Source organism: Talpa europaea, assembly GCF_964194135.1.
Source record: "Talpa europaea genome assembly, chromosome: 4".
Taxonomy (NCBI): Eukaryota; Metazoa; Chordata; class Mammalia; order Eulipotyphla; family Talpidae; genus Talpa; species Talpa europaea.
Genome location: NC_140070.1, coordinates 109,442,014 through 109,464,891, shown reverse-complemented (window position 1 = coordinate 109,464,891; position 22,878 = coordinate 109,442,014). Strand labels below are relative to the sequence as shown.

General features: G+C 41.6%; 1 protein-coding gene across 1 annotated transcript in view; it reads right to left on the bottom strand.

Moving 5' to 3' along the window:
* Positions 1-2,125: 2,125 nt before the first annotated feature.
* The window catches only part of MB21D2 (Mab-21 domain containing 2), a gene marked incomplete at both ends in the record, with an annotated part of 95,216 nt that continues 74,463 nt past the window's right edge, over positions 2,126-22,878 (bottom strand). Inside the window, one exon of the mRNA XM_084232346.1 lies at positions 2,126-3,390. Within this exon, the coding sequence (XP_084088472.1) occupies positions 2,126-3,390 (1,265 nt within the window). The remainder of the gene's footprint in view (positions 3,391-22,878) is intronic.

Below are 22,878 nucleotides of genomic sequence, written 5' to 3'. Positions count from 1 at the left end.
GGGAGTGGATTTAGGAGTGGGGGAGGCTGCTATCTGGAGGTTCATGTTTATTCTTCATTTCCCCATAGTTATCACCCAATCTAAGTTTCATCCTAAGGTTGTTCTAGTCGTGATTACATGACAGCTGTTAGAGCTACAGTGGTCAAGTGCTGCTTCTTCCATAGGCACAGAGCATGCTTATGTCCAATATTCCAAGCTAGAATCCTGTGTATGACCCTGATTGGCGAGGCTTATATCACATGTCAATCCCTAATTAATGATGGTGGTGAGGGAGATGGTTGTGTCCCTTGGTTCATAACAATCAGGATGTGCTTATGGTACTAGTGATGAAGTCATTTCCAGAAAAGGACATAGGTTATGTGGAGGATAGGCAGATACTGGTAGGAAAAGTAGGGAAAGGGAAAATGAAAACCGCATGTTCACTACATGGATTATTTGATCCGAGAGACAACAGCAAACCCAAAGCAATACTTTTCTGAAAATTACTGGTATTATTACAAATAAGAAAATAATTTCCAGTTTAAAAACTAACAATAACAACACAATTCCAAGGCCAGTACTTTTCTTTTATTATCATTATTTCTGTGTTTGACGTAAGATGGTTGAATGATTTCATTTTCATTTATAAACATTACATTAATTCCCATGCAAAAACCCAAGACAGCATATGTCTAAATTTAATTGGCCAAAATCTTACCTGGGAGTCTGGACATTCAAAACCAAAACCAAAATGTTGCTTGGCCTTTCCAATAATAGACATCATGGTCATCCATTGAGAGATTGGCACATCCCCTAACCTCTCAAACACCACCTGGTGCCATGAGTCTATACCAAAACAGGGAGCCAATACCTTGTGGCACCTGGACTGGCAAATAATTTCATTCATGGACACAGGACACCTCTACACCAAGGCTGCCACCCAGTCTTCCTGGTTCCTGCTCTATAGCAAAATCTCTTTTTGAATAGGTCTGGTATCTTCTATTTGGGGATTATAAATCCTCCCTGCCAATTTTCCTCAAAACTTTCAGTAGAAGCAAAGAGACTTTACAAACAAGCCGATTTCTATAACCCCAAAAGAAACACATACAAAGACACCAACTTTATCAAGGAGGTATTTTCCCCAGCTTCAGATAAAGTCTCTTAGCAGGTATAAAGCTTTAAACACTTCTCCCAGTAAGACAGGAACCAGGAATATCAAGGAGGGCAAAACAGGACCCCACAATTAAAGGAGAACTAAATAAATGCAAAGAATTGTTCAATTGATTGAGAGGGTGGGCTAAATGAAAAATGACATTTCAACAGTGGGTGTCAATTTGTATTGAAACACACACATTAGAACTCTGATAATGGTAAATATTTCATTAGTGCAAATAACAATTATAATGGTATGTTCTTTAATAAGATTTAAATAAGGCTTCAAATAATTACACACACTAAATCTACCATTTGGAAACCTTAATTCTGTTTGGAAAGTTGTCAGACACACCCTCCAAACAATCTAAAGTTCTGATTTGAGGACAATTACATTCAATGAAGTTGCTCCAAAACATAATTGGTAGCATTCTCACTTGCAAAGTCTACATCGTTTGCTAGACAGGGGAAAACTACTCAGGCCACTGGTCATAAGAAAGACATCCAGCTAACATACCAGGTAGTTCCCAGGTTCAGGTGACTCTCAAATACCTGTAGAGATGAAAGCTTATTAAAAAAAATAAAAAAACAAAAAGTAATATCCTCCTTAGTGTCAGAAAGAGATTGTTTCCCCATCCCCAATAACAAGTTTGCTCAAAATATGAAACAGAAAAAAGAAGAGAATTCATGGACATTTTGATCTATGGCTCAAGTTCTCCTTAAACTGAAAAACAAGCAAACAACAACAACAAAAAAACCCCCAACAAACCATGTGACAAAACCACAAAAAGTAAACAACAAAATCCGCGGCAGAACATGAAATAGTAATATACTGTTTCAGAGACTGCGCCATCCTGCAGAACCAGGAAACTTAAAATGTGTTCTTAACAGATCCAATCGAGGCTGGATATGTAAAAAACGGAAAGACAGCATCACAAACCACACTACACAAGAGAGTTTCAGGATGGGGAGAGGGAGATGAGGCAGCAAACGCTCAGAAAAATTTATCATCAATTCTGAAATGGGGCCTGGTGACATCATCGGGGTTAATAAAGACAGAGATGGACTTTCCCGGGTTCTCAGTCACTAGCTGCTGCAGTTTTTTGGCCAAACGGTCATCGGGCTGGTTGGGGTCCCCGCCGTCCGACTGCGGGGAGGGGATGCTGGTGGTGCTCCCTCGCCTCTGGAGCTCCAGCGTCAGCCGGTTGGCAGCCTTGACGTGCTCAATGGCGGTGCGTAAGTGCTCCGCGGGGTCTGAGCGGACGGAGGAGAGCTTCCGCGCGTGGAGCATGACCGTCTCCTCCGACAGGTGCTCCAGCATGTTGCACTGAGGGATGAAATAATTGGGGCACATCTTGTTGACCAGACAGTGCTGCAGGTCATCAATGAGGCCCAGTAAAAAATGGGCTGCATAGTCTTCTTGAGCCAGGTAGTTGGCAGGCAGTCTGTCGCAGGCCCAGAGCATCATGCTCCGCAGGTGGTAGGGGCTAATGGCCTTGGGCCGCGACAGGAGTTTGATGATGATGGCTTTGCAGGCCTGGTAGGCCTGCATGAGGCTGCTGGAGATGCACTTCTTCAACTGCACCTCGCTCCTGGCAAAGGACAGTCGCCATTCATTGTCCTTCTTCCCCTTGTAGGAGCAGGCAGGCACCAAGTAAAACCCACTGATGACCTCTTCCTCGGTGATCTTCCCGTCCCAAAAGTGGTTCTCCATGAGCCAGCTCTGGGCCACTGCCGGCCAACCTTTGAAAGACACCACAGGGACAATGTCGTACAACATGCGACTGCTCCCCACGCCCAGAATGATGGAGATGATGGTCCCATTCTTTTCCACCTTTTCCACCTTTGGCATGCCTCGCTGGGGCTTCTTCTGTATCTCGGAGAGGACGATGCTGATGGAGTCATAGAACCAGCCGGCTACTTTGGTTGGGGAGAAGAAGTAGTTGGTGGCACCGTTGATGTGATCCACGATGGTGCAGCAGTCTTTCCATTTACTGATCGTGCCCTCGTCAAAGAGCCGCAGGCTCAGCCAAGAGTGGCACAAGGCTGAGTGGCGCATGTCCAGGGTCACAGGCTGGTTACGGTCATGCAGCTTAAGGGCTGGCACCAGGAGGGTGAAGTCCATGTCATAGTCGGTCCCCCGGGCATAGACGTTAAGCTCATCCAAGTCCAGGTCCACCACACCTTCCCGGACTCCTCCCGAGAGCAACAGGTACTCGTTGGCTACTGGAAGTTTTTGGTCCAGCTTTTGCACCATTCCTAGGAACGGAAAGAGAAAGCACTGACATAAAGAGCAGCAACAGCAGAGGCTCAAGCATCCATATAGGATGTACTGACTTTCCAAGAGACACTATTCATTCTCAGTTCAAAATCACATCTCAGACTGCTGCCCACGCCCAGCCAATTTCTCTGTGTCCTTTCCTGTCAGTGCCAGAATCCACCCTTTTCCAAGGGGAACAATTAAAATAGATGTTTCCCTCATGGTGAAAGCAGTATCATTTTTTAATCATAACCCAGCTTTCCTTTTCTAGTCATCACCTTGGTTAAGAGCATTACCATCCATACCGCCACCCTGGCCAAGACTTCAACAAGCTTCAACATTTCCTTGCCTTTCCACTGACAGATCTTATCTATGTAACCTCTGCAGCTTTCCTCTCCTCCCTCTCTACAGCCATCATAGAAAGCCAGGCTCTTTTCCTCTCTTGCCAAAGCATTCGTCCTCCCCCAGAATCTCCATGCTTAAACCTTCTTCTTTTCTATTTATTTATTTATTTATTTGTTTGTTTGTTTGTTTATACAAGCACTGGGTACAGTCAGAAGTGCAGAGGGTGAGAGAATTCATCACCAGAGCCAGAGCAGGGAGCAGAGCAGGCAGAGGGACCGAAGTTCACTGCTGAGGGGAGCAGCGGGGTGGAGGGGCAGGAGAGGTCTGCGCGCCATGTGGGACCCTCCTCTGTGGCCAGGGAACAGCCGGGGATCTAACTGGAGCTGCAGAGGCTGCGGGCAGCTTCACAACCCAGCGCTCAACTGCTGCGCCACTGGGGAGGCCCTTAAACCTTCTTCTTCCCCAGTGATTCTTAATGTGGCTTGTGGACAGGAAGCAGTGAGGTCATAACTCTTTTCATAATCACACTAATATGTTATTTACCTTTTCCACTGTGTTGACACTTGATCTGACACTCAGTGGTACAAAGAAATATAGGGACTTCCATGGTGGTGCAGGGGTTAAAGTCTCAGCACTATCAAGCTGTCATCAGTCACTGCAGCATGAGTTTGATCTTCGGCCAAGGAGCAACCCATGTGGCACAACAGACCTCTCCTGTCTCACCCTGTTGCTCCCCTCAGCAGTATATTTTAGTAGATCAACCTGTTCTTCTCCCCACTCTGTCTCTGGTGAGTCCTCTCACCTGCCCCTGCCTGCACACCTGGCCTACGTTGCAGTTCTTGTATGCATAAATAAAAATAAATCTTTATATATATGGTCAAACTGCTGGAGCCTTAGCCTTGGCATCACGTGGTACTAGCTGTCATTGCATTGGTTTCTACTGACATGCACCAGCATTTAAATATTCAGTTTCGGGCCTCCCCTGGTGGTGCAGCAGTTTAGTGCTGGGCTGCAAAGCTGCCCGCAGCCTCTGCAGTGCCGGTTCGATCCCCGGCCGCTGGCGAGGGACCCACATGGCATGACAGACCTCTCCTGCTGCACCCACTGCTCCCCTCAGCAGTGTATTTTGTCTGCCTGTTCTGTTCCCTGCTCTGGCTCTGGTGAATCTTCTCACCCTCCCGTGCTTCTGACTGTATCCAGTGCTTGCATAAATAAAAAATCTTTAAAAAAAATAAAATAAAAATAAAAATTCAGTTTCACTTCAGAAAATCCTTGATGGGAAATAAGTGGAAAAGAAAAAATGGATTAATCTTACTGAATCCTAACAATAATTTAACACTTTTTATCCCCAACCACTTTTCTAATAGTGTGTGCAATGGAATGAAAAGGTAATCATAAAGTCTGCTTATACTGAAATACAAAAGCTGTCCTCAAGAAAAACACTCATGTGATTGAGTTGAGGGCTAACTTAGCTGTTTCTTCTTTAAACAGCAACTGATAAACTATGGCTACTCACACTTTAGTATTTTATATTTTCTTTAAATGTGAGCAAATGGAGCCTGTCTTCAAGAAGACAGTTAACAATATTTATTCCCAATAATATAAGTGGAGCTCAAGAAAAAAATTAAATTTTAGAGAACTCATCTCCTGTACCATGAGCTTAACACCCTCCTGGATTTTATACCTTTCTGATCAAATGGTGATGATATTATGTGATTTTTTTATGAGATTGTGAGAGCTCTGAGAGTGACAACCACGTCTCAAGCAGGTGCTAAGCAGACACAGTAGTGTGTACTCAGGAGGCATACAATTGAAGCTATGAAAGAATGAAGAGATGGAATTAACGAGGTTGAAATAGACTGCTTAAGACAATGTAAATGGTCCATGAATATAAAATTTTACCTTCCCTGCCTCTTGTCCTTTAATTGTATGTTCATTGTTTTATTATCTGACAAACTACCAGCATTACTCTTTCTGACTTATTTCACAATTTCCCTCCAAAGATCACAAAGAACCATGATTCCATTATTCAGTGCAAGTACTTTCAGTCAACATAGTTTGTTATTCACAGAACAATCCCATGCAAATAAATAAATGATGTTTATGTGTTTGTACTATTTATATACTTCAGAATTTAACACTCATGTATAAAAATTCTTTAAAATCCTATTTTCCAAACAATACTACTCATGATAAAATCTTTTATTTAGTAGCATTTCCTTCCATACAGATGGGAATATAGCAGGCTATCACCTTTGTTTTAAGGTTATCAAAGTTATTCGAAGTTAAATTCATCAGCATGAGAATCCAGCATACCTGACAGCTTGAGCTGTTTCTAATACTACCTGTACCATTTGCATCCCTCTTCCATTGAGAGCTTCTTATCTCAGCTGCTAGCAGTGCTGTTAGCACAATGCCTTAAGGAAGCTCTTGGCTGCAAACAGACACCTCAGCCAGGTCATATCCTATGGTCAGGTTGGTGGGGTGGAGGAAGGTACACACCCTACAGCTGGTAAATTTGGAATGCCCTAGTATGGGGTACTCTGAAAAATCATTTGAATACAGGATTCCCAGTAGGGTCAGTTCAGCTGAGACTGATGCTGAGCCTTCAAGGAACCCTGACTTCTCCCTTTATTTGACCCTGCTTCTCCCCATCCCTTCCATCTGTGCTAATCCCAAGGTACTCTTTAATAAATATCCTTACTCCACTGCAGGAAACTTTTCCTAACAAACCCCCATCTAATGCAGTCTTCACTACAAATATGACATGGAAAATTGGTTTTGCTTTTTAACAGCCAAATTGAGCAACCATGGACGTTATCATAAGCACAAAGACAAAGATTCATTTCTGTATTGTCACATTTCATTATTAACTTTTTCTTTACAAAACAATAAACACTACTATCCCAAGTTTTCACTGTGCCTACAAAAGGATCAGAATGACTTCTCAGAATCCAGAGTGAGTTGTTGAAAACTTTTTCACTATTTTATACATCCATATATAGGTCCAGTGACATTCACAGAGAAACAATTGATAATGAAATATTTCACGCATCATGATTTCAAATGCTATAAATATTCATGGGAAAATTAAGGTGCTGTGGGGAGATGAGTAAAGAAGACCTGAATCAACTAGATGGGTACTGTTATTGGTTACCAAGCTGCTGTGCCCTCTGAGGCACAAATAATTCAAACTTCTATACATCCTTCTGTCCTAGGCAGAATCTGAGCATACTAGCAAGGACTGTCTATGCAACCAGAACAAATTGTGCATTAACAGGATGGGAATAATTTGTTGATAAAAGTGCCACTAAATTTTGCCTGTGATTGTCCCAATGTTTTTGGATAGTCATAGGTATTTGGATAGCCATAGCTAAAACTCCCTCCTGCCCTCTGCTGGATTAAAGGATTTTTTTTTATAACATTTTTTTTTTTTTAAGATTTCTTTTATTTATTTTATACAAGCACTGGATACAGTCAGAAGCACAGGAGGGTGACAGAATTCACCAGAGCCAGAGCAGGGAGCAGAACAGGCAGAAGGACCGAAGTACACTGCTGAGGGGAGCAGCGGGTAGCAGGAGAGGTCTGCGCGCCATGTGGGACCTTCCTCTGGTGTCCGGGGAGCAGCCAGGGATCAAACCGGCGCTGCAGAGGGTGCGGGTAGCTTCGCAACCCAGCGCTCAACCGCTGTGCCACTGGGGAGGCCCTGGATTAAAGGTGTTTTAATGAATTTTTGCTTATGTGTATGTATGTGTATCTACACATACACATACATACACGTACATAGCGCGCACACACACACACACAGAAATTCCTCTTTTCCTCTTTCCTCTCGTTTGGGACTTAATTCATTTACTTGGTCCTTCTTTCCAAAGATGCATCTAAAGTATTTGGCTACATTCCAATATTCAGGAATTAGGGTAATTTTTGTCACTTCTTATTCCTTTAAAGTACACAGAGAACTTCAGGCAGAGATAATACTGCCCAGGCTCATTTGCCAAGCTCCTAGATGTTAGAAACAAAGTCCCTAAGGCTACAGTGTTCCAGTAAACTAATCCCTTGTGATATCCACATTTACATACAGCCTGCCTGAGACCATTAGCCTGCAGTTTTAGAAATGATTTGGTATCAGGAACTGGAGTCTTCCCCAGCATTATACCAACTCAAATGTACTCCTTGAAAACTTTCCTGGGCTAAGTTTAAGTGAAAATGAGCTGACATCAGCTATCATGGCAGATGGGTTGCCAAGCAACTAAAACAGTCAGGGGCTGAGAGGGAAAAAGACAGAGGAGGGGAAAATAATTCAACTGTACACTTTGGCTGTAGCATCCAGTTCCAACAAGTGCCATCACTGAATTGATGCAAGGATTTTTGTGCAATTCCAGGAGGGTAAGAAGAAGTGACTCTGGCTGTGTGGCTCTTACTAAGCCATCCGAAGTCATGAGTGGGAACAAAATGTGCATACACAACTAAGATTATTAGCAGCAAAGCAAAGGAGGAAGAGATAGCTTATTCCCCTGGGTGGATCCCTTTTTCTCATGGAAGCACTAACATATGTTAGCTCTTCAAAACACAAAGTAAAAAAAAAAACTGCTCCACAGTCTTCTTTCCTGAAACTGATTCCTTGATTTTGGTTTATTTCTTCAAAAGATCTTAGTATAACTCTCTTATATAGGGACTGAGGCCTCAAGTTTAAAGAGTGAGTTCCATGTCAGCACTTAATTCTTTGCTGATTATTTTTAGACTATCAAGTGAAAAATGGAACTCCGTTCCTGACTGCCTTATATTCTAATGACTAAAACTTTATCATGTTCTACTGAATTCAAATTACTAACCTCCATCGTTCAAACACACAATATCAGCTTGTTAACACCCAAGCACAAGAACTAAGTATCATTTTTTTTTGGCTTCTCTTATTTCACAGTCCTACTCCAATAGACATGTGAGAGTTCAAGTAGATAGCTTAATAAATACTAAACAGATAAGTAAAATTAATGCTTATATAGATTCCTTTAAAGAATCGCTTACCTAAGTTGAAGGGGGAAAGATCTATAGAGAGATAAAACTTTTATGTCTTGTAATTAAAGCTACAGAATTAGATACATTTTATTGATCTCTAAATCTTTGACTATGTATATAAAATATTCATATGTAGATTAAAAAGACATGGATCTCAATAATATCAATAATATTCACGGTCTCATAAAAAAAGAGGTATCATTTTTTTCTCCCCCTCTCAAGCTGCACAGCAATAACAGGGCTTTATTCTGGCAGTGTTTTTTTTTTGTTTTTTTTTAAAGATTTATTTTTACTTATGCATACAAGAACTGGGGTACAGGGCAGAGGTAGGAGGGTTGAGAGAGTTCACCAGAGACAGTAGGGAACAGAACAGGCAGATTGACTGAATTACACCGCTGAGGGGAGCAGTGGGTGAGTCAGGAGAAGTTGAACTAGTGCTGCAGTGCTGTGAATAGCTTCATAGTGCTGCATCTTAACCCCTTGCACCACCAGGGAGGGCCCCCTGGCAGCTATTCTTAATGGTAGGAAGGGTAGAGAATGGGGAGGATGTTGACAAAGTTCTTCTGTTCTGATACATTTCCTACGGGAATAGTCTCCCTGGTCGCTAATAAACCATTTCAAACCTTCCTTAAAGATATTATGATGTATGCTTCAAAGGTTACAGCTTTTGTCATGCTAATTGGACATTCTGACAAGTGGATCTGGCCTCCTTCTTTTAAGAAGTCACAAGTCTATAGGGTTTTTAATAACTCCATTTTGGGAAAGATTTTAGCATTTTTCTCATTCATGGACAGAAATAATTTGTATGAAGCCCCTTCCTTTACAAGGGGAAAACCTGAGGTTCAAAGAAGATAAAGAACTCACTCAAGGTGACACAGCCCCAGTGGCAAATTAACAGCACTGTCTCATTCCCACTTTAGCTGTGAAGGTCAGAATGTTGCAGACATTCTGTTCTCCCTGTGACAATGACCTGACTTGACAGGGTTGCAGCATGGTGCTGACAAGAAGTAGCAGAGGTCTCAAGGCAAAGTGCCAACTTTGTGCTTTCCTTGGTCAAAGCTTTAGGTGACCTTGGACAAGCAGCAGAAGAGATCTGAGCAGCCACATTTATCATAAAGAAGGATGGATCTGTGATTTTGCAAGAAGCTATTTGTCTTCCCAAATAGACTATAGGACCCTGGCAATAACAAAAGTAAGACACCAATGGAACCTCTCTGCTTTTCAATCACCTTCTGAGTGATCATTAATATTAACTATTACAGTATTATGTTTTATGTCTTGCACTTTTCTTTCGAGTTCTTAGGATAGTTTAAAAACCCATGGTTTCTGCTAATCAGAACTGGTAGGAAAGACTAGGGGAGTCTTACTGGAGTCAACCAGCAGCTTCCCACCTCCACAACAGGGTTTGAGAGCTACAGACTATCACTTTTCAAAAGGATTTACTTGAAAACGCTCAGTATGGAAAGATCAAAACTGTAGCAAGTGGAAAGCAAGAGTAATGCCAATACAGTAACAAATGGCTACAGAAGAAACACAGAAATGCATCAATGAGGTCCAGGTGACCCCTTCCTGATCTTCAGACTCATCCTGATGAGTCTGTGATGGAGATACTCAGAAATAAGTCAAATTACCTAAGCCTGTGGCCCAGATGCATGTGGTTTGTATGCCTTTCTGATTTGGGGATAAATAGGCAAGTTATTTAATTACTTAATTTGATGGGGGGGTGAGGAGAGCATTGGCGGCATCTGCATTTTGGAAGAGGAATAATGAAGAAGACCAAGTTCAGACTACAATGATGGAGATAGCATTCACGATCAGATTTGATTTGTTCATTATTCACATGATAATCAGAGTATGTAACATAAGTATTAGCACTTCCTCTGAAACAGCACTACAGTAGACACTCAAGATACAAAGGTAAAGACAAACACACAGTCTTTACCACGTAATGCCTAACATTTCCTCAGAAACCCAGAAGTTGATGGTATCAACCGGTTGAGGTGATTCTGAGTAATACAGCTAAAATCTCAGTGACTTCGGGGCCTCCCTGGTGGTGCAGGTGGTTGAGCGCAGCACTGTGAGGCTGTCCACAGCCTCTGCAGTGCCAGTTCGATCCCCGTCAGCCTCGGAGCAACCCACATGGCGAGGCAGACCTCTCCTGTCTCGCCCACTGCTCCCCTCAACAGTGTGTATATTTTGTCAGTCTGCCTGTTCTGTCTCTGGTGAGTCCTCTCACGCTCCCCCGCATCTGGCCTGTACCCCAGCTCTTGTATTAAAAAAAAAAAAAATCTCACTGACTTCAAACAACAAAGTCTTATTTTTCACTCTTGTTACATGGCCACTGGGAGTTGCCAAGGAGATCTTCTTTCCTTGATTCACTACCTATTGGGACAGAACAAGCCCTAGCTAGACTTCAGAGTTTCTCTGCTGGGGCACAAGAAAGCCCTGTAGGATTCTCCTCTCAGAGGTTGAATATTCTGGACTGGAAATGACATAAATCATTTTCAAATCACTAGTCAAAACTAGTCACATGCTCCACCCCAACCCCTGGGAAGAACGTGTAATCTCCCTTGTGCTGGGGAAATGGAAAGCCAGAAATACGTGATAAAGAGCATGAACAGTTTTACATTAATCCAATAATCACACACTAATGAATAGATAATTATAAGCTGAGATAATAACACTGAAGGAAATGAATAAACTTCCTCACCAAAGGAAGAGGAAGAGGAATGAAAAGTGTTTAGCTTTAAGAATAGAAAACCAAGAAGGTCACAAGATCATGTTCAAATATTTTATGAGTTGTCCTAGTAAAGAAGAAATGGGCTTTACCTATGATTCCAGTAAGTATTGATAGAAGGCACACAGAGAAACATTCACTCTCATCTGCAACTGGAAGACTCTTGCCTATTGGGTAGACTTCTTTAAAATTGCTGCCTGTGGAGGAAGTGCATTTCCTGCCCCAATAAATGATTAATTTAGAATCTTCAGCATGAGTGAAGACTAAAAATACAAATTTGATGGAATTTAAGTCTTCTGAGGTGGCCTCCCAATATAAACCCACGACTGAAGGTGGACAACTACAATGTCTACTCTCAAAGGCCCTCTCACCACACATGAGAGACTCATCACAGGGGCAATAAGAAATGCTGGACACTGCTGTTCTCTCTCTCATTTGATTTCCTCTGTGTCATTTCTGGTGTGTAGCCCAACTCTACCTACTTTACTTTTTTTAAAGGTTTATTTATTTATACAAGAATCAGGGTATAGATCAGATGTGCAGGAGGGTGAGAGGATTCACCAGAGACAGAGTGGAGAACAGAATAGGCAGACTGACAAAATACACTGCTGAGGGGAGCAGCGGGCGAGACAGAAGAGGTCTGCCCCATCATGTGGGTATCTCCGGAGCCGGAGGGGATCGAACCAGCACTGCAGAGACTGTGGACAGCTTTACAGCTCTGAGCTCAACCGCCTGCGCCACCAGAGAGGCCCTCTGCCTACTTTAAAAGAAGGATCCCAAACATAGCAATAACATACTTAACAAAAGGATTCATTTAATGGAACATGTTTCCAAATTGTATATCTCATGTCAAGGGCCCTATGAGAAGGGCACAAATGTCTATCTGCTCTACTATACACTGACACCTAAGTTGAAAGTTTTACCTACATCTGGGCCTCCCTGGTGGCACAAGGGGTTAAGCACAGCACTGTGAAGCTATCCACAGTCTCTGCAGCATGAGTTCGATCTCCAGCCAGGGAGCTACCCATATGGTGCAGCAGACCTCTCCTGCCTCTCCCACTGCTCCCCTCAGTTGTGTATTTCAGTCAATCCACCTGATATGCTCCCCACTCTGTCTCTGTTGAATCCTAGCCTTCCCCAACCCCCCGTGCCCACACCTCTGGCCTGTACCTCAGTTCTTGTATGCATAAATAAATAAAGCTTAAAAAAAAAGTTTTACCTCCATCAACGCATTCAATCCTTTAGATATTTCCAAGTGGGCAATAGTATCAAATATATACAGAGGAGGAAATCAAGTGAATTGTTTGTGATCATAGTAACTAGCTAGGATCCAAGTTCAAAATGATTCCTTACCCTTTCACTCTCCTGTGCTGCTTTCCAGCATTCCATGGGCTCTCCTAAGAGAATAACCAATTTGTTATCTTCAGGACTTTGAAATTGCCATGTAAAATATAAGAACACAGTCAGTGGAAGCTTATTTCTCTATTCAAAAATGAAGCAAATTCTATTTTGGAGGAAAATGATTTCTAAAGCAGATTAAAAGCTTATTTTAGTCATCTCCAGAGACTGAAGTATATGACCAAAATGGGGTCAAGGATCATATTAAAGATATGATGATTAATGATTTTTAAAGAAATTTAGTGCTGTGGCACATACTTGTGTGTGTGCATGAGTGTGCAATGCACACTTAACTCTTAGACTCTTCTGAAAGCACATTACATAAGTATTTTAATCATAACAGCTTCCTTGGAATTCTTTCTGGCCCTAGAGACAAACTATGGAAAACTTCCCATATATCCACATGCATAGTCTAATTTGCTTATTTTAACTCAACAACAAAGTCTTCATTTTAGTCATATTCACTAAATTTCTACTACGAAGTTTGGGGAAATGGACAGAGGATGCCTGGGAATGTTATCACCAAAGGAAATACTAACCACAAAATCAGAAACTTCCTGAGCTCTGAAGCAAGAATGTCTTTACTTTTTGCGGACACTTCCACAGTCACACTTCTTTTCAGCCTGTCAGGCACACTGAAGCATGCGGGAATGGAGCATGAAGAATTCTGTGTCTTAAAACAAAAATCATAATTAAAAAAATGCAACTGGCACCATGAGCTGTAATAAGAGATATCCTCCTTGGGAGCCAGCAGCCTAAGAAAACACATCCCTGTTAATTAAAGGGGCCTCTGTGGTCACACTACATACTCACAGTTGCTAATTAGCTTAAGAGCATCCCAGTTTATGTCAAGAAATCCCCTTTAAATTATCTTAAAACTACCACTAGCTAGCAAAGACCTTGTCCAAAATCGAGTTTACTTTGAAAATGTTCAAAAATATACCACAATAGAGAGAGTTCCATAACAAGTCAACATGAACCCATCACTGAACTTCAGTTACACTCGCCATCCTTGTTTTACTTATCCTCATATTTTTTAACCTCTGGTATGAATCTGACTATGTTACTCTAAATTATATGGGAAAGATTCTGAACACTGTATTTAATTTCTCCATTCAGTGATCTCTATCCATGTTCTCTTTGGCGTTATGCTTAAACCAATTATCAATTATTTGTTGACCTGCTGTTGTCCCTGTGTCTGATGACCTGTGTATCTCCTAACCCAACACAGTGCAAGTTCAATAGATGTCAGCTGAATGAATAAATAGGTGGGAGAGCCTGAAGAGAGTTTACTGGAATCTTCCAGGATAAAAACTGTCAGAGTGATAAACTTAGATTGATAGGGTCAATCTGACACTGTCATTTCCAGCCACTGTGTGCAAGCAGGGACTCACATTAAATACTAAGAAAAGATGGAAAAGAGAAGTTAAGAGCCTGTGAAATAGATTACCATAAATGCTTGGTAACTGCACAAAGGCTTCTTCTGTTCTCCAAAAATAATTTAATTCTAGGACATTCTCCAAAGCACCAACGTTCAGCTAATAATCATAGCTGGACATATCATAGCTGGAGATTAGGAGAAAAGCAACTATATAATTACAATATAATATAAGATCAAAGTCTAATACTTTATTTTTTTTTTTAAGTTTTTAATGGTGAATTTTTCCTTTCCGGAGCAAAAACAGACCTTATATATAAAATGATTCCCTCTTACTAAGTAATTCCCCAAAATCACCAGCAGATGGCTCCCACACTCCATTCATTTACTAAGAGTTTACAGCTGGGAGCAAAGTCCTGCAATCCTAGAAAGAAAAGGTGGCGAAACAGGCTTAGCAAGGAATTAGGACTTGAAAACACTATATTAAAAGCATCACCTCAGGACCTTCATGCCACCACATAACTCCCATTTGCCTTTTGGTCTCCCAGAGGAAATGTAGTAATTCAGTAGCTGACAGACTGTGGAGGTTGAGTGAAGCCTGAAAGAGCCTTTATTTCAGCAGGCAGCAGGGCTGATGATTGATTCTCTACCTATAGAGAAGACTCTGTCCCTGTCCTAAGACAGTTGCAGTTCTCATTTGCTACACCTCAAATGAAACAAACAAAAATGAATTCAGCTTCATATGCCAAATACCAATATGCTTGATAAAGTTTCCAAGCCATACAGTAGTAATATCCTAAAAATATGGTTCAAAAAAATAACTCAGGAATATAGAGGAACCAAATAAGACATCAGTGTAAAAAAAGTAACAGCACAAAACACAACAAAGCAAAAATGGACAATTATAAATCAGAGACATCCTGCAGGGGAGGAGGAGGGAGAGGGATCAGAGGTGGGGAGAGAGGAGCACAGGGGACTGAGGTGATGGTGCCCGGGTGCATTGGTGAAGGAAACTCTATGGGGACTAAACCTGAGGGGGTGGGAAGAGCAAATATTGTTTAAAAATGAACAATGATGTAAAAAAAATAAAATTATAATAAAAAATAACTCAGCTAAAAAGTCTCAAAAGTTTTCCCATTGTATAAAGCTAGGATGGTCTACAGGCAAGTTCAGATTATTACAATGATCCCCATACCTATAATTTAAGAAAGGACTAAGGGATCAAATAAGTGTTACTAAGGGGGAAAATGCAGAGAAAAAGATAGTGACAGCCTGACAGATTAATAAAGAGCAGAATCCTGCTTCGGAGCCACAACTGTCTAGCTGGTAATTACTACCTAATAATACTTTGAGTATCTGGGCAAAAAAAAACAAACAAACAAAAAAAAACTTTATTGTTTGAGCTTGAAAATGTTTGCATCAAAGGAAGACAGACTTAAAAAACAACTAGTCAAAGCCCTAGGAGGAGGTTGGAACTTGCAGCTTATAAAGCATGATCATTTGAAAAGGATCATCTCTTTGCTGTGTTTTTAAATCCATGCCTGTACAATAAAGGGAATGTCAAAGAGAAAGCAAAAGAAGTGAGTCTCTTCACACCGAAATGGGAGAATGATATTTTGGGAGAGCTTCTTTCTCCCACTTCTCCGACTATCAAAAAAAATGGGGCGATTATCATTGGTGTGGGAATGACCGGTGGACTTCAGTCTTCTTTCTAGCTAGAAATTGTGAACTAAAATGGTGGCTGTTAAGGGAGAAATAAGAAGACTTTAACAAAAATTATACTGTTGAAGTATGCTGTTTGAATTAGTTTAACGATAACTTTTATTCCAAAGGATGATGTTTAAGCTGTGTATGTGTTCCCCACACAATGAATGAATGCATCAAAAATTACTGGGGCCAGAACTGATTTTCAAGGTAAGGTACTTTAACTGCCACGGTACATACCAGGTTGCTGAGGCCAAAAAGGCAAAGGTGACACAGCACATCACCTGACAAAATGCAAGGAAAGAATCCAAAGTCCAGATCCTCAGTTCCAGGCTCTTTGGATTCCAAAGGTTTGTGAAAAATGTAGGTTCCCATCTCCTACCCCAAAAGGACTGAGGAATAATCTCCAAGAGACACATGTTTTTAAACTAGATGTTGAAATGCTTTTGAAAACCAAACTGAATGTCCTCCTCTATTGAAAACAGAGAGTTGAACTGCATGGCATCAAGAAAAGCAATGCTGTGAAGTTAGAGGAAGGAGTTCACTGTGCCAGTAATTTTCTAAACATCCCAGGAGCTGAAATTAGCTGTTCTTAAATGAGGAAAGATGAGCTTTGATGGGACTTTGGGAACAGGACAGTAATTGAGATGCGGGAATAAATCTCTCATGCTTCTCAATGTCAGGATTCAAAGAGATCTCTCACCTCCCAATTACTAATTTACTTTGAGTGAAAAAAAATTTTTTTGCTAGATTTCTGCCAGTTATGTTTTTGCATCCTCTGCTTGCTCTGTCCATCAGACAGTGATTGATTTTTGTCTCCTAGTCAGTCTGGAGCTTGGACAAAACAGTCTTGTAAACAACTAAGGCTCCTTAAGGGCACTCAGCACACACCCCTCACTTGGGAGTATATATGTGGGTCAGGGAGTGTCAGCTGTGGGGCTGGGCACAATTACAACTCAGTCCTTGAAACCAAAGACCACACAGCTTGAATAGAAGTATACACTTTCCAGAGCTATCAGCTGTCAGAGCAGTGAATTTAGACAGATGGCTTTAAATAGAGACACCCATTTTCATACTGTGTCCTCCCCAAAGTCCAGTCAGATTAGGTTTAATAGTGAAGTGGGAAAATGACAGAAGGACAAGCATTCTTTTAAACAATTGTGTAAGCTTCTCAGAGCCTCGTGTGGTTGTTGTGAGATGCAAAAATCCCATTTTAAAGATAATGACAATAATTACACTTGTGCACAGATCCAAAACTTGTGATAGTGACTTTCCAATGAAAAATACCGTAATTCTATTCTTAAAGATTGGAGGGTGGTTTGGGGAGAAAGCCTTCAGCAAAATCATTTGAAGTTTTCAGTGTTTCCACTAGAGAGCATGCCTTCCTAATTTTTCTTTGCAGTTGTTGGCCATACTCCAACTCTCAAAAAAGGAGAGAAAATGCCCTGTAGGTTGGATATAAATTTTTAAAATGCATACCTGATTTTACTGATATGCTCTCAAAGTGAGTGAGAAATGGATTTTGACTTCAAAAACAATGTTTCTCACTGGTAAGCCCCAAATGCCCAATGCTGTTTGCAGGAATCCTAGAGAAATGGCTGGACTTCACACATTCCATTGATACAATCTCATGACTTTGGGATGAAAAAGGCCTATGGAACAGAAAGATGCCCTGAGAAATAATGTGACTAAGTGATAGAGAGAATATGAATTAAAGATACAGAAAAGCTTGAATGTGAGCTCTAATTCATGATTTAATAGTTGTGTGACATTTGGACAAGTTATTTGACTTTTTGAAAGCTTAGTCTCCTCATTTTTTTAAAAAAATGAAGATTATACCACCTCTTTCACAAAGCTATTCGAATACTTGGCTGAAACAGTTACATGAAGCTCACAAGGCAGTTTCTGGAATTTTGCAGATATTGTGAAAATGTAGTTTTCTCTTTAAAATTGCACTCTCTAGGTCAATTACACTGATTTGTACCTTGTCACCTGAGAAAGTGACTTTTTTGAAAAAAAAATTCATTATTTGTCTATTTATTTAACAACCTCTTTCCCTGAGTTCTTGTTTTTTCCTTTTATTTTCCTATGCTTTGTAAGTGTCAACTAATGTAGAGGATGAATGAATGAGGGCTTCAGGAGGGAGGAAAATACTTTTAATAAAAAGTTATCACAAAATAGCTGAATGGTAGGATGATAGAGGGAGCAGAGGGGAAAGAAAGAAAAAGACAAATATACTGATTTTTTCAGCCAATTTTAGCTTAATACCATCTTTTCTATTCTCTGATGAATTTGATATGTGAGCAAAATGCAGTGAAATCCTAGATACTGAATGGATTCTGTCATTACCACAGTGATTCTCATCACACACAATCATCTGGAGAATTGATTAGAACAACAGATTGCTGGCTCTTGGCCCCCAGAGGTTCTGATTCAGTAGGCCTGGTGTAGGACTGGAAAATTTGCATTTCTAACAAGCTCCCTGGTGATTCTGAGGCTGCTGTCCAAGGCTACACTTTGAAAACTACTAGTTTATCACAGTCACAGAATTTACAACCCAACAGTGGGGTTGTAATGGAGACAGAATAAGACACCTTGGTTACAGTCCTGATCTTCCATGAATTCATACCTGATTTTGATGGGGAAAGTTTATTACTTGTTGTCTTTCCATTTGCTTATCGGTGAAGAGGAAAAATGTCTGTCTACCAGTAAGGTCACATGAGGCTCGAAGAGGAAATGGATAAATTAAACCTTTAGAAAATTAGAAAATACTCTTTAAGAACAAAGTATCACAATCAATGATCCCAAACAGCCTAAGGAAGGCATTCGAGTAATCAACTTTACTACATCAGAGATGTCCAGACTTCTGGTTAAGTATTTCTAGGTATATGTCTGTGAGGGTATTTCCAGAAGAGACTAGCAATTAAATTGATTGACTCAGTAGAGACTCTCACCATCAGACATATTTCCTTTCCTTCTTTGCATAGCCTTTTGAATAAAACTGATATGTTACGATTTGCGGTGTGACTTGTACTAAAGCCATTTGAATTCATTCCCACATCTCACAAGCACATGAGCGTTTCTGAGGACACAGGTGGAGCCTGACTCACTGTTATCCCCCTGAGCTCTCTGTCTGGGACTAGGCTCCTGAGATGTGGGAATAGTGTGTCCTGACATGACAGTGTCATTGTAATGTGAACAAGTGCTGGCAAATAGTGAAATTCTGACAACACAATAAACATTGCGTTGGTTCAGATGTAATTTTTCCAGAAAATTAATATTTTATAAATCCCAGGAATAGCCACTAAACAAAATATAGTCAATCACAGCAGAAAGCTGTAATCCCTGGAGAGACTGATGCTCATGTTCTTCTTAACTCAGACTGGCATATGGTCTGCATAGAAATTCTTTTTGTTTTATTTTCAGTGATTTTAGTGCATTTTATCCTGTCTGCAAAATCCCACAACTTCAGCCCTTCCTTATAAGACTTTTCAACAAGCTACCTTAAAATGTTTTTTGAAGGTAAAATCCTGTATTAGAGTGATATTTATTTTTCAATATTGCTGTTGCTTTTGTTAATGTCCTGGTTATAAAGTCAAATAGGTTTTGAGTGATCTGCTCATAACCCTATTTTCCCCAGTGGTCCTGTGTCTCGAATGCCGTTTTACAGAAAGCAAGGATTTAAGGAATGCTTCCACATCAAAATGACATAGCAGCCTAGGTTAGTTCTAAAGCAGGAAGAGAAGTTAGAATGCTGGTCACAGGAAATGAATGGTTGCAAAGTCCTGGGATACAAATCCCTGGAAAGTCAATTGTTCAAGCCAAGACTCAACCAAATGAGTATCTGAGAGCTGGGGACCGAGCTCTTCTGTAAGAATCTGGAGCTGCTGGTGGAAATGCTCTTGGGGAAGATAGAGCTGATGCTGGGATACAAGTGACTCTTAGTTTTCCTGGAGAGTTGGGCATATCTGGAGTGGCCTAGAGCCAGGATTCCGGGTTTGAAGAGGCAGAGGAGGACATCTAAGGAAAAAAAGCTATTGAAAGAGGGCAGGAAAAATAAGCAATCAAGAGAGATAGGGATTGACATTTACAGAATTTCTGCTATGAAGCATGCATTCTACTTGTTATCTTAACACATACATGCAAAAATCTTTCAGCTTGATGCTTTATCCTCCATTTACAACAAAAGTCAAGTTCAGTGGTTCAGGGATTTGCCTAAGATCAGTGACACAGGGCTGGCCAAGTGACAAACACTGACTTCTCCTTGCAATGGTGGCTTCCAAAGTTAGTTCCAAGGACTGAGCCTCCTGGAGAACCTGTGGTGAGTGTGGGGGTGGAGGCATGGAGGCTTGAGAAGTCCAAGGAAAGACTGAATGTCAAATGCACAGAACCCACTTTCCTGGATTCAACTACTTTATCTGTTTTATATATTGGACTTCCTCTGATGTGTCCATTTGAAGGAAGAGTTCTGCAGTTTTCAAATGGAGGGAAAAAACATTTAGGAATCACTGTATCATATCAAGCTGGCTATTTCCCAATTTTTCCTGAGGGTGGCCTTCAGCAGAAAATTAAGTCAGTGCTTACAAAAGATCTACTCTCTAGAGAACACTGGTTGGGGGATGAGGGGGCATGGGAGGGGGAAGGTCCCACATCCCTGAACTATCGTTCCAAAGTTGTATGAAAAGACCTGACTTTTTGCCAAGAATACTCGCTCACTGGACTATTTTTACCCCTTTCCAGATATTCCATGGTATGTCAGGACTGTGCAGGCATGCAGGCAGTTTGGAGAGTCAAGGTCCAGCCCTGCAGCTACTGCAGGAGAACACCCAGGGCCACCCAGGGTCAGTGCTGGTGCCCTCTTCCTGAAAGGGGTCCTCACTATCAAGTAAACTGGTTGACCAGAAGTCTTCAAAGCTCTCAGGAGTCTATGGAGAGAGTGTTTGTGTTTCTGAGCTGAAAGAAAAAAGGGCAGAGATATATTAAGAGTGAGTTTGTGGGAACTTCCTAGTGGCACAAGGTGTTAGGTCTCAGCATCATGAAGCTATCCGCAGCCACTGCAGCATGAGTTCGATCCCCAGCCAGGGAGGTGACCCACATAATGCAGCAGACCTTTCCTGTCTTGCCCGCTGCTCCCCTCAGCAGTGTATTTCTTTCTTTCTTTCTTTTTTTTTTTAAATACAAGCATTGGGTACAGTCAGAAGCCGGGAGGGTGAGAGAATTCACCAGAGCCAGAGCAGGAGCAGAGCAGGCAGAAGGACTGAAGTACACTGAGCAGTGTATTTCAATAGATCTGGCTGTTCTGCTCCCTACTCTGTTTCTGGCGAATCCTCTCACCCCCTGCACCTCTAGCCTGCACCCCAGTTCTTATATGCATAAATAAATAAAAATAAATCTTTAAAAAAAAAGTGAGTTTGTATCAAGTCAGAGTTAACAGGTGTAAGCATAGGCCCCCTCAGACACACTGAGGTCCACACAGACCCTTCTGGCAGATGAAGTCTCCAAAATGCACGAGCACTAAGGGGCAGATGCAAAAAAGAAAATAAAGACATTCTGAATGCTGACATGACTTAAGCAGAATGAAAGAGAATACATATTTAATTCTCTGGAATCAACAATTCCCAGCAACACAAAAGGTAATGGCAGGTCTTTCTAAAGACCTTTCCAAGTCCAGAGGTGAGGGAAAGGTGACATGAGTGGAGGTTTCTTTACAGTGGTTAGAAAGAAAATAACAGTCACTGGATTTACAGTCAGTCTCTGGGCAATGAATGATTTGTCACCTTCTCCTCCTGGTATTGATTTTCGTCTCCGATAGACGACCGCCGACTGCTGATGAAAGCGCTCACAGTCCAGCGACCACTCAGGCTGGGTTGCTGGACTGGAAAAGCTTGAGTCTGCCCCAGTCTCCCTGCAAAAGTCCCACTCTCCTCATGGCCACTCCCAGCCTCCTCTGCGTGTACCTGGAGGCAAACTCCTGGATACCTACAGCATAGTTCCACCGCCTGATTTCCATTTCCAGAAATCTATTTAAAACAGTTGTTGGCATGATGTACCCTTTAAATCACAAAGTGCAGAGCACTTATTTGAAGATTCTCTTTGATGCCACTGCTGCCTGATATTGCCAGTGCCACTATCTGGCCCACTCAATGAACATCTGCTTGAGTCCAAGAACTCTTCACATGTTTTCATTATTAATCTATGATGCCCTTGGGAAGGGGGAAGAAATGGAGACTCGGGTTAAATGACTGCCCAAACTTATATAGTCTCTGCATCTGAACTTTGAACCCAGGGGTCTGACTGGTGAGTCAGAGGTGACTTACATATATTTCCACAGGTGCGTGGTGACCTTTCACATCTGCTTTGCCCTAGTCCTCAAATGCATCCTCACAACTCTGCTGTGGCCAGAGGGGTGGCAAAGTAATGGAAGCTTTCAAATACCAGGGGTTCTGGAGCTGGGAAATCTCGGCGCAGAAAAGAAAAATTGAACCTGGAGACAGGTTTTTAAGTGCTTCTTGGAAGTTAAAATGCTAATTATTTTTTTTTTTAAAGATTTATTTTTATTTATTTATTACACAAGCACTGGGTACAGTCAGAAGCGCAGGAGGGTGAGAGAATTCACCAGAGCCAGAGCGGGGAGCAGAACAGGCAGAAGGACCGAGGTACACTGCTGAGGGGAGCAGCGGGCGGCAGGAGAGGTCTGCGCGCCATGTGGGACCCTCCTCCAGTGGCCGGGGAGCAGCCGGGAATCAAACCGGCGCCGCAGAGGCTGCGGGCAGCTTTGCAACCCGGTGCTCAACCGCTGCGCCACCGGGGAAGCCCTAAAATGCTAATTATTATCATTTATTCTTTGGTAGAAACGTGTTCAATAGAAGAGTGACATTGTCACCACTGTGGAGACCACCTTCCCTT